The sequence below is a fragment of the Chiloscyllium plagiosum genome, unplaced genomic scaffold (genome assembly GCF_037043375.1).
Source record: "Chiloscyllium plagiosum isolate Xiang-an unplaced genomic scaffold, Cpla_swu_hap1 HiC_scaffold_38, whole genome shotgun sequence".
Classification (NCBI taxonomy): domain Eukaryota; kingdom Metazoa; phylum Chordata; class Chondrichthyes; order Orectolobiformes; family Hemiscylliidae; genus Chiloscyllium; species Chiloscyllium plagiosum.
In genome coordinates this window covers 17,230,043-17,246,084 of record NW_028270176.1, presented here as the reverse complement: position 1 = coordinate 17,246,084, position 16,042 = coordinate 17,230,043, and the positions used below count along the sequence as shown (strand labels likewise).

The 16,042-nt window shown below is 45.1% G+C and overlaps 1 protein-coding gene across 2 annotated transcripts in view; it reads right to left on the bottom strand.

Moving 5' to 3' along the window:
- The window catches only part of LOC122544166 (cell adhesion molecule CEACAM5-like), a 76,477-nt gene that overhangs the window by 36,454 nt on the left and 23,981 nt on the right, over positions 1-16,042 (bottom strand). For both annotated transcript variants that reach the window (XM_043683200.2, XM_087980996.1), the window contains 2 exons: positions 14,318-14,593; positions 7,816-8,079 (listed from right to left, as the gene is read on the bottom strand). In XM_043683200.2, the coding sequence (XP_043539135.2) occupies positions 7,816-8,079; positions 14,318-14,593 (540 nt within the window). The remainder of the gene's footprint in view (positions 1-7,815; positions 8,080-14,317; positions 14,594-16,042) is intronic.

Below are 16,042 nucleotides of genomic sequence, written 5' to 3'. Positions count from 1 at the left end.
CTTGAAAGGGTTCAGAATAGATTTACAAGGATGTTACCAGGGTTGGAGGATCTGAGCTACAGGGAGAGGCTGAACATGCTGGGGCTGTTTTCCCTGGAGCATTGGAGGCTGAGGGGTGATCTTATAGAGGTTTACAAAATTATGAGGGGCATGGATAGGATAAATAGACAAAGTCTTTTCCCTGGGGTTGGGGAGTCCAGAACTTGAGGGCATAGGTTTAGGGTGAGAGGGGAAAGATATAAAAGAGACCTAAGGGGCAACTTTTTCACATAGAGGGTGGTACATGTATGGAATGAGCTGCCAGAGGATGTGGTGGATGCTGGTACAATTGCAACATTTAAGAGGCATTTGGATGGGTATATGAATAGGAAGGGTTTGGAGGGATATGGGCCGGGTGCTGGCAAGTGGGACTAGATTGCATTGGGATATCTGGTCGGCATGGACGGGTTGGACCGAAGGGTCTGTTTCCATGCTGCACATCTCTCTGACTCTAAGCAGATTGTTTGGCAACTTTCTACTTGAACTTACAAGTTGATTTTTTAAATGTTTGCTCACTCCAACAAGATTTTCAAACTCTGACAAGCCAAATGAATAGCCAAGATAGAGTCATACAGCACGGAAACAGGCCCCTCGGCCCATCTCGTCCATGCCCACCAGGCTTCCTAAACTGAAGTAGTCCCATTTGCTTGCATTTGGCCTATATCCCTCTAAACCTTCCCTATTCATGTAATTGCACAAATGTTTTTTAAATGTAATTGGACTTACCTCTGCAACTTGCTCAGACAGGTAGTTGGGTACATACACCACCCTCTATGGAAAAAAGCTACCTCTGAGGTCCCTTTTAATTTTTTTCCCCTCTCACCTTGAACGTCTGGTTTTGAACTCCCCTACCGAAGGGAAAAGACCTTTGCTGTTAACGGTATCCACGTGGCCTCATGATTTTATAAACTTCTTTAAGGTGACCTCTTAGCTCCAGGGAAAGAAAGTCCCAGTCTATCCAGACTCTGCCGATAGCTCACACCCTCCGGTCTTGGATATGACTTGTCTGAAATTCAGTTTGGCAATTGCAAACAAGTCTCAACACAGTGTTAAGTGTCTGAATGGTACTCGCCTGGAGTCGAACTGGATGTTTGTTGAAAACACTGTCAAACTTTAAATTTAATCTCCTTTACCTGAAGGAACTCAATTTGCATTTTCAGCTGAGTTTAACGATCTCAGTGCATGAACACATCCTATGACTACAGGAAATGTACTTTCTCTTTGTTCCCAACACAGCCAACCCACTTGCAACCATTTGCACCTCTCAATAGCACTCTACCCAGCAATTTTCACTCACTCTTTTGGCTTGTCTGAAACACTTAGATTGTTGTTAAACAATGACATTAAGGCATATATGACAACGGCAGGTATATGGAGTTTGGCCACAGATTACTGAATGTATAAACAGGCCTGAGGGGCTGAATGGCCTACCACAATTCTCTTCACCTCCTTTACTTCGAGATTAGATTCCCTACAGATTAGATTCCCTACAGTGTGGAAACAGGTCCTTTGGCCCAACAAGTCTACACTGATCCTCCGAAGAGTAACCCGCCCAGACCCATTCCACTACATTCACCCCTGACTAATGCACCTAACACTACGGGCAGTTTTAGCATGGCCAATTCACCTAACCTGCACATCTTTTGACTGTGGGAGGAAACCAGAGCAAACCCACGCAAACACGGAGAGAACATGCAAGCTCCACTCAGACAGTTAACCGAGGTGGGAATTGAACCCGGGTCTCTGGCACTGTGAGGTAGCAGTGCTAGCCACTGAGCCACCGTGCTGCCTGTTCTCTCCCTCTTTCGGCACCGTCTCCATCGATTCATCTCACCTCCTTGCCTCCCCCAAACCTATCATCTTTCCCAGCTGCTATCAGTTTGGATGAAGGGTAATTGAATTCAAATCATTAACTCTCTTCTCCTCCTCTCAATAGATGCTGCTGAGTTTCTCCAGCACTTTCAGTGTTTGCTATAAATTTTAACTCTGTGCTGAACTTAGTGACTGACTGCAGCATACAGTTACTTAGTCATCCCTTCAGCAGTATGGAACAGATGGGACTGTGGACCAACAGACAACACACAATATGAAATCAGAAGGTACTTACAATAGTTGACTAAACTCCTTAATGTTACAATAGACAATAGGTGCAGGAGTAGGCCATTCGACCCTTTGAGCCAGCACCACCATTCATTATGATCATGGCTGATCATCCACAATCAGTATCCTGTTCCTGCCTTATCCCCACAACCCTTGATTCCACTATCTTTAAGAGCTCTATCCATCTTTTTCTTGAAAAGAGGAAGCTATCCATGCAGTCATCCGTACAAAGGCAGAATGCACTTTACCTTTTGAGAGCAGAGTATAATGGAAGTGCACATGAGATTACTTTTCCAAAGGATGTGAGAACTCGTGATAAGTTTAGGAATGCATCGGAATAGTACATTCAATAACTCAGCTCCTCAAAACCTTTCTACCATCAACAAGGCACAAGTCAGGAGTGTGACAGAGTACTCCCCACTTGCCTGGGTTAGTCCAACTCCAGCAACACTGAAGAAAATGGGGCACCATCCCAGGACAAAGCATCCCGCTTGATTGGGATCCACTCCTCTCCACCAGTGACGCTCAGTAGCAGCAGTGTGTACTATCTACAAGATGCACAGCAGCAATTCACCAAAGGGTGCTAGACAGCAGCTTCCAAACCCACTCCTGTCTAGATGGACAAATGCCAATCACCACCCTGACTTGGAAATACATTGCCACTCCCTCGCTGGTTCAAAATCCTGGAGTTCTCTCCCTAATGCTAGCGTGGGTCTACCATGGCAATTTCCCATGGTCAATCCACCGAGCCTGCACATCTTTGGGCTGTGGGAGGAAACTGGAGCTAACCCGCACAGACACGGGGAGAACGTGCAAACGCCACACAATACAGTCGCCCGAGGGTGGGATCGAACCTGGGTCCCTGGCGCTGGGAGGCAGCAGTGCTAACCACTGAGCTGTGGTGCCATCCGAGTTGGCACATTCAAATGAAGAAGACTTTACCAGGATGTTGCCCTGGTAACATCTGAAAAATAAAGGGTTTTTTTTAGATTCACTACAGTGCGGAAACAGGCCCTTCGGCCCAACTAGTCCACACTAACCCTCCGAAGAGTAACCCATCTCCCTCTGACTAATACACCTAACACCTGACACCTGACAATTTAGCATGGCCAATCCACCCTAACCTACACATCCCTGGACACTATGGGACAATTTAGCATGGCCAATCCACCCTAACCTGCACATCCCTGGGCACTATGGGCAATTTAGCACAGCCAATCCACCCTACCTGCACATCCCTGGGAACTATGGGCAATTTAGCATGGCCAATCCACCCTAACCTGCACATCCCTGGACACTATGGGACAATTTAGCATGGCCAATCCACCCTAACCTGCACATCCCTGGGCACTATGGGACAATTTATCACGGCCAATCCACCCTAATCTGCACATCCTTGGACACTATGGGACAATTTAGCATGGTCAATTCACCCTAACCTGTACATTTTTGGATTGTGGGAGGAAACCAGAGCACCCGGAGGAAACCCGCGCAGAAACGGGGAGAATGTGCAAACTCCACACAGACAGTCGCCCGAGTCTGGAATTGAACCCGGGTCCCTGGTGCTGTGAGGCAGCCGTGCTAACCACTGAACCACCCGTGCCATGCCTGTAGGTTCCTGTAGGGAAAAGTAAACTTGATGGAAATGACTACCCGAAGAAAAGCACTTCAAAGGAGACTGAAAGAAAAGCAGAGAGGCTACAGATCCAAATTTGTAAAAGTACGCTTTTGAGTTTTATTTATGGAGTCATGCAGTCATACAACACAGGAGTGCCCATTGGCCCATTGAGTCGGTGCCAATCTATCATCATTAATCCCATTTTCCAGCACTTAGTCTGTAGCTTTGAATGTTATGATATTTCAAGTGTTTATCCTCTTACTTTTGAAAGATTGTGTCGTTTCTCATCTTTACTATCCTCCACACCAGTACAATCCAGATTATCGCTATTCTCCAGTGAAAATGTTTTTGTTTTCGTCAAATCCCCTCAAAACCTCCTGCCTGTCACTTTAAAATTATGCCACCCCTCTCCTCGTTGCTGACCCTACAACTGAGGGGAGCAGCTGTTTCCTATCCGCCCTGTCCATGCCCTTCACCTTACCCATCTCCAGCAGCTGCCTCCATCAATCCTCTCTGCTCGAAAGAAAACAGTTTCTCCAGTCTCCCTTCCGACCCAAACTGCTCCAACCCCAGTAACATCTCGGCGAATCGCCCGTGCACTCCCTCCAGTGCTCTCAAACCTTCCTGCATTGTGGTGACCAGAAATGCACACCGTACTCTAACTGTGGCCTAACCAAAACCATTTAAAGGATTACTTGCAGCTCTTCATTGCCAAAAGCTCTGATGTGTTGTCAGAATGAATTAGCAAACAGATTATCCGGAGATACAACGTGGAGTCACGGAGTTCTACAGTGTAGTAAATGGCCCTTTGGCCCATCCCATCTGTGCCAGTCAAAAGCAATCACGGAATTATTCTATGAATATCTTCTAGCATTTGTCCCATAACCTCGTGGGCTTTGGCATCACAAGTGCACAGCCAAACACTTAGTCAGAGTCATAGAGTGAGGCAGCATGGAAACAAACCCTGCAGTCCAATCACTCCATGCCAACTATAATCCCAAATTAAACTAGTTCCTCCTGCCTGCTCCTGGCCCATATCCCTCCGAACCTTTCCTGTTCATATCTTTATCCAAATGTTGTAACTGTACCCGCATCCACCATTTCCTCAGTAAGTTCATTCCACACATGAACCAGTCCCCGTATAAAAAATATGCCCCCGTGTCTTTTTAAATCTTTGTCCTCTCATCTTACAACCATGCCCCCTTCCCTTGAAATCCCCCACCCGAGGGTAAAGACACCTGTTATTCACCTTATCCACACCCCTCCTGATTTTATAAACCTCTATAACGGTCACCCCTCAACCTCCTAAGCTCCAGTGAAATACGTCCCAGCTTCTCCAGTCTATTTTTATAACTCAAACTCTCCATTCCCGGCAACATCCTGGTAAAATCTTTTCTGAACCCTTTTCTAGTTTAGTAATATCTTACCTGTAACAGGGTGACCAGAACTGGACACTCTGTTAAAATGTTATGCCTTTATCATGCTCGCAGGCAGTGATGTAGCAGATTAGGGCTTTAAATTTAACCTATCAATTTAGGTAGAATGGACATTTCTTTGTTACTGAGTTCCATTGACGTGGAGTTGAACAACGCAAAAGATCCAACAACAGTCATTAACATCCCATTCCTTTCTGAATTACCAGCTGGACACAATTGCATTGTGGCCCAACTCAACGCCATTTTCCCGAGCTAGGATGTCATGCTGCTCACGTTTTGAAGACATACTGGTGGAGATTGTTCGTGTTGATGAGGCGAAATGGATGGCTTTCACGGCAAACGTATCATTGTGGCGAGATGCATTGTACAATGATACGATGGATGTTTATCCAGTGGTAAATGGGCTGGGGGAATGCTATGATGTTAGCATGGCCTGTCCCTTCAAAGCCATGAGAGCATTCGGACAGAATACGCTCTCAACAGACACAAACGGGAGTTCAGCTTCTGCCTGTCACTGCTGGCAACTGGAAGCCAATTGGTCGTAGCCAAGATCTCACAGTTATGGAATGCAAAACCTAATTACCACATTTTGGCACGATAGAGAGAGAAATGACCCTCTGGCTCAGGACTAATGGATTTTGTTTAAGCTATATTTTAGAATTAGAAATTGAATTAGAATCCTTACAGTGTGGAAACAGGCTCTTCGGCTCAACAATTCCATACCAACCCTCCGAAGAGTAACCCACCCATCTTTGTACTTTTTTCTCTTCTTCATAAACCTTTCAAAATGGTGCCAGTTCACGGCCACACTATTTTTTACTGTTTTTCTCACTGTAAAATACATGTGACAATTATTTCATTCATTCGTTCATTCATTCATTCATCACTGAAACCCCCTCCCCACCCAGTCGCAGGCACACCTCCACAGCAAACTCCTCCCAGTTTGGCGTCTTTCCCACACCATGGTGCACCCCTTCCCATCGCTCCTACAGGTGTTCCCATTCCCTCTCTCATAGGTATGTGTTTCTTGCCCCATAGGCATTCTCCCCTCTCCCCGCCACTTTCAGGGACTGCTTCCCACCCATTATTCCACTCCCCCCCCCCCCTCCCCCCCGCCGTACAAAAGGAACATAACTGCTCTGGAGAAGATTGGCAAGGACTCAAAAATTGCAGGCATGAGGAAAGATCAGAGAGGCCAGGATTGTTTTCCTTCAAACAGAGGGGGCTGAGGGATGACTTTACCGAGGTGTACAAAATAGTGAGGGGCTCGGATCAGGGAAGATCTGTTTCCCTTGACGGTGAGCTCATTTACCACCAGGCACAGATCGAAGATGACCAGTACAAGGTTTAGAGGGGACAAAGGTTTCTGCATCAGATGGCGGGTGGATATCTGGAATCCACCACCCAGTTTGGAAGTAGAGGTGGAGACCCTCTCTCCCTTGAAAAGGAATCAGGGTCCATTCCTGATGTGTTGAAACCCACAAGGCTATAGACAATGGGCAGCACTAACATGATGAGCTGAACAATCTCGCTCTGTGCTGTAACGTTTTTTAGTTGTATAGACATGGCTCCCCTTTCAAGTTTAAATCCTTCCTTCAAAAGGCATAAGGCCCAGAAGGTGGGAAGAATTTCAAAGGGTTAAAACAGTTGGATAGTTAGAACATCTGTGCGAAACAGTAAGTTCAGAGCTGTTTTAATATTCGAACACACAAAATAATTCATAATAATTTTTTCATTACACCAGTAACATTTCCAAAAGGGCATTTAGGACCTTCTCTCTCAGCTTAAAGTTATTAAAAATATTACAATGAAACATCAATGATAGGAGTTTCAGAATTGATCACTGCAGAGTTGGCTGCTTAACTTCATTCAAAAATTCGCTATAATATATAAATGTTTTCTGGTGAGCCATTTTGACAATCACCAATTCATTTCCTTGAAGCAGGTTGACTAGACTCCCTACAGTACGGAAACAGGCCCTTCGGGCCAACCAGTCCACACCGACCCTCCGAAGAGTAACCCGCCCAGACCCATTTCCCTCTAACTAATGCACCTAACACAATGGGTAATTTAGCATGGCCAATTTGCCTGATCTTTGAACTGTGGGAGGAAACCGGAGCACCCGGAGGAAACCCACGCAGACACTGGGGAGAATGTGCAAACTCCATCACAGACAGTCGCCCGAGGCTGGAATTGAACCTGGGTCCCTGGCGCTGTGAGGCAGCAGTGCTAACCACCGTGCCACCCCTAAACATAAATAAATTAACTTAAAGGTTGAAAACTTAAATTAGCAAATTTTCCTGCGATCTAAATGCGCAGGCTAATGACAGCATAACAGACAAGTGCAGCCTTAATTATGGTTGCAATTGAGTAAATATTGAAGCAGTTAGGACTGTTTATATTTTCTTTATGACGTATGATAACGTTGAAGTGAGTACTGAAAAAATTATTTCTTGGTACAATGTTATCTGTCATCAGCAAAACCAAGAGGGAGAAAGAAGCTCCATTTTTATTATCAAATGATTTATTCCCGTTCCCAGCATTAAACAAAAGAGACCCCCTCCACCAGTCCACAAGTGGACTACAAAGCAAAGAAACAAAATGGAAAAATGTGTTACCTACCTACGACAATTATTGGCTTAGTTGAGACACTGTATCTTTGTGTTAAAATGTTAAAGGCCTGACACGTATAAGTTCCACTTTGATTCAACGAAATGCTAGCAATAATTAGCTCACGCCCTTTCTGTTGAAGAGAAGTTTCATTGTGGAGCCATTCCATTTCTGCAGGTGGGTTTGAGTCCACAGAACATGTAAAAGTAACTGCTCTTCCAGCGGGGTAAATGGACAAATCAGGATTAATGGATATTTTAGGGCCATCCGGTCCATCTAAAATAAACGCACAAATGTATTGTCGTAAAGTTACGCTGTTACAAGAAGCAGTCGTGGACTATCCAAGTTAGAAGGAGATCACCACTACCATCACCACTACAGAAAATACACAGGCATGTGTCTTCTACACACCATCAATTGGACTGAAATGTCGACTGAAGGCAAAAGATTGGATCACTTTCTGCACTGTGCAATTCTGGGACTGGATCAGAGATTTCTATTGTCTGTGGTGCTGTGGGTGAAAGTCACTGAGTGTGCAACGATAAGTTTCCAATGTCAGTTTTCCCAGTTTGTAATGAAGGTTTCAATGTCAGATTCCCCAGGTTTGTAATGAAGGTTCCAATGTCAATTTCCCCAGTTTATCATAGAAGGTTCCAATGACAGTTTCCCCAGTTTGTAATGGAAGGTTCCAATGTCAGTTTCCCCAGTTTGTAATGGAAGGTTCCAATGTCAGTTTCCCCAGTTTGTAATGAAGATTCCAATGTCAGTTTCCCCAGTTTGTAATGGAAGGTTCCAATGACAGTTTCCCCAGTTTGTAATGAAGATTCCAATGTCAGTTTCCCCAGTTTGTAATGAAGATTCCAATGTCAGTTTCCCCAGTTTGTAATGGAAGGTTCCAATGTCAGTTTCCCCAGTTTGTAATGGAAGGTTCCAATGACAGTTTCCCCAGTTTGTAATGAAGATTCCAATGTCAGTTTCCCCAGTTTGTAATGGAAGGTTCCAATGTCAGTTTCCCCAGTTTGTAATGGAAGGTTCCAATGACAGTTTCCCCAGTTTGTAATGGAAGGTTCCAATGTCAGTTTCCCCAGTTTGTAATGAAGATTCCAATGTCAGTTTCCCCAGTTTGTAATAGAAGGTTCCAATGTTAGATTCCCCAGTTTATAATGGAAGGTTCCAATGTCAGTTTCCCCGGTTTGTAATGAAGGTTCCAATGTTAGATTCCCCAGTTTGTAAAGAATGTTCAATGTCAGTTTCCCCAGTTTGTAATGAAGGTTCCAATATTAGATTCCCCAGTTTGTAATGAAGGTTCCAACGCCAGTTTTCCCAGTTTTTAATGGAAGATTCCAATGTCAGATTCCCCAGTTTATAATGAAGGTTCTAATGTCAGTTTCCCCAGTTTGTAATGGATGGTTCCAACGTCATTTTCCACTGTTTGTAATGGAAGGTTCCAATGTCAGATTTCCTAGCATGCAATGGAATTAGCTAATGTCAGTTTCTGCAGAGGAGAATGGGCTGTCTCAATATCAGTCTTTGCAGTGTGCAATGGCATGGCTCAATATCAGTTTCTCCAGTGTGTAATGGGATGGCTCAATATCAATGTCCCCATGTGTGATGGGTTGTCTTAGTATCAGGCTCTATGCTAGTTTTGCCATTGTATTATGGAAGGGTTTGATGCCAGTTTACCCAGTGTGTAATGATAGGGGTTCACTGCCAGTTTACTCACTGTGTAATGGTGGGGTTCAATGCCAGTGTATAATGGTGAATCAATGCCAGTTTACCCAGTGTGTAATGGTGGGATCAATGTTAGTTTACCCAGTGTTTAATAGCGGGGTCAGTGCCAGTTTACCCAGTGTGTAATGGTGGGGTCAATGTTATTTTACCCCGTGTGTAATGGTGGGGTAATAGCTAACTTATCCATGTGTAATGGTGGGATTCAATGCCAGTGTATAATGGTGAATCAATTCCAGTTTACCCAGTGTGTAATGGCAGGGTCAACGTTAGTTTACCCAGTGTGTAATGGTGTGGTCAATGCCAGTTTACTCAGTGTGTAATGTTGGGGTTAATGCCAGTTTACCCAGTGTGTATTAGGGGGCTAATGCCAGTTTACCCAGTGTGTAATGGTGGGGTCAATGTTAGTTTACCCAGTGTGTAATGGTGTGGTCAATGCTAGTTTACTCAGTGTGTAATGTTGGGGTTAATGCCAATTTACCCAGTGTGTAATGTTGGGGTTAATGCCAGTTTACCCAGTGTGTAATGGGGGGGCTAATGCCAATTTACCCAGTGTGTAATGGTGGGGTCAATGCCAGTTTACCCAGTGTGTAATGGTGGGGTCAATGCCAGTTTACCCAGTGTGTAATGGTGGGGTCAATGCCAGTTTACCCAGTGTGTAATGGTGTGGTCAATATTTGTTTAGCCAGTGTGTAATGGAGGGGCCAATGCCAGTTTACCCAGTGTGTAATGGTGTGGTCAATGCCAGTTTACCCAGTGTGTAATGGCGGGGTCAAGGCTGGTTTACAAAGTGTGAAATGGTGGGGTCAATGCTAGTTTACCCAGTGTGTAATGGTGGGGTCAATGTTGGTTTACCCAGTGTGCAATGGTGGGGTCAATGCTAGTTTCCCCAGTGTGTAATGGTGGGGTCAATGTTGGTTTACCCAGTGTGCAATGGTGGGGTCAATGCTAGTTTCCCCAGTGTGTAATGGTGGGGTCAATGCCACTTTACCACCGTGTAATAGAGGGGTCAATGTTAGTTTACCCAGTATGTAATGGTGGGGTCAATGCCAATTTACCTAGTGTGTAATGGTAGTGTCAATGCCAATTTACCCAGTGTGTAATGGTGAGGTCAGTGTTAGTTTACCCAGTGTGTAATGGTGGTGTCAGTGTTAGTTTACCTAGTATGTAATGGTGGGGTCAATGTTTGTTTAGCCAGTGTGTAATGGAGGGGTCAATGCCTGTTTAACCAGTGTGTAATGGTGGGGTCAATGCCAGTTTGCCCAGTGATTAATGGTGGGGTCAATGTTAGTTTACTCAGTGTGTAATGGTGGGGTCAATGGCAGTTTACCCAGTGTGTAATGGTGGGTCCAATGATAGTTAACCCAGTGTGTAATGGTGGGGTCAATGCCAGTTTACCCAGTGTGTAATGGTGGGGTCAATGCCAGTTTACCCAGTGATTAATATTGGGGTCAATGTTAGTTTAGCCAGTGTGTAATGGTGGGGTCAATGCCAGTTAACCCAGTGCGTAATGGTGGGGTCAATGCCAGTTTACCCAGTGATTAATATTGGGGTCACTGTTAGTTTACCCAGTGTGTAATGTTGGGATCAATGTTAGTTTACCCAGTGTGTAATGGTGGGGTCAATGTTATTTTGCCCCGTGTGTAATGGTGGCGTAATAGCTAACTTATCCATGTGTAATTGTGGGATTCAATGCCAGCGTATAATGGTGAATCAATTCCAGTTTACCCAGTGTGTAATGGCAGGGTCAACGTTAGTTTACCCAGTGTGTAATGGTGTGGTCAATGCCAGTTCACTCAGTGTGTAATGTTGGGGTTAATGCCAGTTTACCCAGTGTGTAATGGTGGGGTTAATGCCAATTTACCCAGTGCGTAATGGTGGGGTCAATGTTTGTTTACCCAGTGTGTAATGGCAGGGTCAACGTTAGTTTACCCAGTGTGTAATGGTGGGGTCAATGCTAGTTCCCCAGTGTGTAATGGTGGGGTCAATGCCACTTTACCCAGTGTGTAATAGAGGGGTCAATGTTAGTTTACCCAGTGTGTAATGGTGGGTTCAATAACAGTTTATCCAGTGTGTAATGGTGGGGTCAATGCCACTTTACCCAATGTGTAATGGTGGGGTCAATGCTAGTTTACCCTGTGTAATGCTGGGGTCAATGCCAATTTCCCCAGTGTACAATGGTAGGGTCAATGCCAATTTACCTCGTGTGTAATGGTGGGGTCAATGCCATTTTACCCAGTGTGTAATAGAGGAGTCAATGTTAGTTTACCCAGTGTGTAATGGCGGGGTCAGTGCCAGTTTACCCAGTGTGTAATGTGGGGTCAATGCCAATTTACCCAGTGTGTAATGGTAGGGTCAATGCCAGTTTACCCAGTGTGTAATGGTGGGGTCAATGTTTGTTTAGCCTGTGTGTAATGGAGGGGCCAATGCCAGTTTCCCCATTGTGTAATGTTGGGGTCAATGCCAGTTTATCCAGTGATTAATGGTGGGGTCAATGTTAGTTTACCCAGTTGTGTAATGGTGGGGTCAATGCCAATTTACCCAGTGTGTAATAGTGGGTTCAATGCCAGTTTACCCAGGGATTAATGATGGGGTCAATGTTAGTTTACCGAGTGTGTAATGGTGGAGTTAATGCCAGATTGCCCAGTATGTAATTTTGGGGTCAATATTTTCCCCAGTGTGTAATGGCGGGTTTCAATGTTAGTTTACCCAGTGTGTAATGGCGTAGTCAATGCAGGTTTACCCAGTGTGTAATGGTGGGGTCAATGTCAGTTTACCCAGTGTGTAATAGTGGGGTCAATGTCAGTTTACCCAGTGTGTAATGGTGGGGTCAATGTTAGTTTACCCAGTGTGTAATGGCGTAGTCAATGCAAGTTTACCCAGTGTGTAATGGCGTAGTCAATGCAAGTTTACCCAGTGTGTAATGGTGGGGTCAATGTCAGTTTACCCAGTGTGTAATGGTGGGGTCAATGTCAGTTTACCCAGTGTGTAATGGTGGGGTCAATGTCAGTTTACCCAGTGTGTAATGGTGAAGTCAATGTTAGTTTACCCAGTGTGTAATGGTGAGGTCAGTGTTAGTTTACCCAGTGTGTAATGGTGGGGTTAATGTCCGTTTACCAAATGTGTCATGGTAGGGTCAATGCCAGTTTACCCAGTGTGTAATGGTGGGGTCAATGTTAGTTTCCTCACTGTGTAATGGCGTAGTCAATGCCAGTTTACCCAGTGTGTAATGGTGGGGTCAATGTTAGTTTCCTCACTGTGTAATGGCGTAGTCAATGCCAGTTTACCCAGTGTGCAAATGTGGGGTCAGTGCAAGTTTACCCAGTGTGTAATGGCAGGTTTCATTGCCAGTGTATATTGGTGAATCAATGCCAGTTTACCCAATGTGTAATGATGGGGTCAGTGCCAGTTTACCCAGTGTGTAAATGTGTGGTCAATGCCAGCTTACCCAGTGTGAAATGGCAGGGTCAATGTTAGGCAAAAGTGAGGACTGCAGATGCTGGAGACCAGAGTCTCGATTAGAGCGGTGTTGGAAAAGCACAGCAGGGCAGGCAGCATCCGAGGAGCAGGAAAATCGATGTTTTGGGCAAAAAGCCTTCATCAGGAATTTCAGGATCAATGCTCGTTTACCCAGTGTGTAATGGCAGGTTTCAATGCCAGTGTATATTGGTGAATCAATGCCAGCTTACCCAGTGTGTAATGGTGGGATCAATATTACTTTACCCAGTGTGTAATGGGGGGGTTCACTGCCAGTTCTTGGGTATGTAGTAATGAGGCTCTGATGTCTTGCTTCAGGTTGCACTGGTGAGACATAATGTCAGTCCTGAGTGTTAACTGACCGCACTGTAATCTACTGGCATTATGAGAATGGTGTAAGATGTTTGAAAGGTATTTTTTAGAAAAAAATCTACTGTGGCCACAGCACTGTTCTCTCAGCAAAGCTAGGGATGGAATGATTATGCATAGAGTCAGTAAAAGTCTCTTCTCTGTACTTTCAGCGATGCAGTGGTTCCTGGTGGTTTGAGGTGCCTTGAACAAACCTTTGCCCTTGTCTCTGTTAACAATGGAATATTACAAAATTGCCAAAGTGTCCAGCTTGCAGTGACCATAATTGAGTGTAATGTTTACGAGGGTCAGGAATGGCAAAAAAAATCTGTTTCCTGTTGTGAGCTGCAACTGGGATATCTTGCAGCTGTTTCTTAATGTGTCTGATCCACAAAATCTCACTGGGCATCCCTTGCAACATTAATGCAATGAACTGAATTCTTTTGAGATAACATCTCAACAAAATTATTCCATTTGCTCAATTATGAATTTTGACTCCCAAATCAATCTGAATTTCGTTTTTTAAATTGTGCGGGGAGTTGCATCTAAAACATTTATTCCACTGCAATCCCAGAACTCTAATTCTACCTGACAATATCAATATGTGGCTGTTCTGAGAGAACTGAGTATTGTAACTGGCAGAGTAAAGATTGAAAATATGGATAAGATGGTTTTGTGAACTAATAGATATGTAGGCAACACACGCTGATCTACACCACCACCGCTAAACAGTAACATTTTTATAACCAGTCCTGTTTCCAAACAGTCAAAATATTTCAGGGACACTTCTTTGAAAATACAAATGAATGTGAAGCCAATGATCTTGAGAGCAGTCAGTTATTTGCACACATGTTTTAATGAGCAAACATGATGTGCAAAAGATCAAGTCTCTTTCCCCTGTCACAAATTCAGCAGGAGTGGTGATAAAATAATAAAAATAATGTTGTGTTGGGACACTTACAGCTAACATTTAGATGGTACGGGTCACTTGTCATCCCGTTAATGGTGTTGAATGCATAGCATGTGAATCCTCCATCGGACCGTAACACTCCAGATATAGTGAGGCTGCTGTTATCATCGCTTAGGGCAATCCTGTCATTGGGAGTAATAGTGCTATTTTCCTCAAGCCATTGATATGAAACTGCTGTACCTGATGCGATGCAAGTCAGAGCCACGGTGTCATTGAATTCTACTGGGTTTGTAGCATTAGCAGTAACCTTAGGCTTGGACACAGGTTCTGTCAAAACATAGGAGAGTAGTTAATGCACTCGAGAAATTAAGGCCGTGGATTGAGGGCCAGATTTGGAATTCGCTGAATCTTGCTTAAAACCTGTGGGTCCTGAGGGAAAATAATTCCCTGCAACACTTTAAACGGTGCAAGTTTCCCCCTTTCTCTCGGGCATCTGGGGCGGAGGGTGCTGCACGCAGCAGTCCCCTGCAACCGCAGATTGCGGTGGTTCACAGGCTCCCAGCCCAACTGCTTGTTCTGTGCAGCTGTGGAGTCCGTGGACCACATGAATATATTGGGTGTGGGCGTTTGCACTCCCTTTTTGATTTTCTTAAAAACTTCCTCCTCTGCTTTTGGTTGCACTTCAGTCCCACGCTCCTGATCTTCAGGCACCCGGTACGGAAGGGGGAAGGCAGGTCTGAAGACCTCCTCGTGGGTCTGCTCCTGGGCCTGGCCAAACTGGCCATCAACAGGTCCAGGCAGCGGGCCGTGGAGGGGGTCGTTAGGGCCGACTGCCTGCCCCTCTTCCGTGGTTACGTTAGGGCCCGGGTGTCTCTGGAGAAGGAGCACGCGGTGTCCACCAACACCCTGGAGTTGTTCAGGGAGAGGTGGGCGCCGCAGGGAGTGGAGCGCATTATTTCCCCCTCCAACTCTATTTTGATTTAATCCCTGCCCTCCCCTTCACTGTTTGATCACACAGCATTGCCCTTTGATGTGAAGGGCACTGCTTGTCACTGGCCACTCGGGTGTTTCCTTTCTTCCTGGTGGTGGGAATTTGAATAAAGATTCATGCACCTTGTGTCTTTCACTGTGTCTCACACCTGTCCACACACACCATGGCTGCTGGGGGAAAAAAAATAAACAGGAGTGTCAGACATCATTGTAAAAAGAAAAAAAAAAATTAACGGTGCAAGTTCCATCTGCGAAGACGTATGAGATTTCGACAGTGTCAATTTGTTGCTTCACCCACTCTCAAAATAAGGAGGTTCATTGAGTCGCATTTCATTCTAACCTGCGGTTCAGGAATTCGTCCAATTGCTACAATTCCTTAGTTGACACATGCAAATTTCATGCACTTTCATCTTTTATTAACTCGTGAGATGTGGAGCATCGCTGGCTGGGCCCAGCATTTACTGGTCATCCCTAACTGCCCCTTGAGAAAGTGGTAGTGAGCTATCTTCATATCCCTCCACAGTTCCCTTGGTGTAAGTAGACCCATTGGTTGGGGGGGGGGGGGGGGGTGGCGTTCCAAGATTTTGGCACAATAATATGGAAGGGATTGTGAAACATTCCCAAGTCAGGATAGTGACTGATTTGGAGGGGACTGGCAGAGGGCGGTGTTCCCATGTATCTGCTGCCCTCATCCTTCTAGATGGAAGTGGTGGTGGGTTTGGAAGGTGCTGCCTGAGGATCTTTGGTGAATTTCTGCAGTGCATCTTGTAGATGGTACACCCTGCT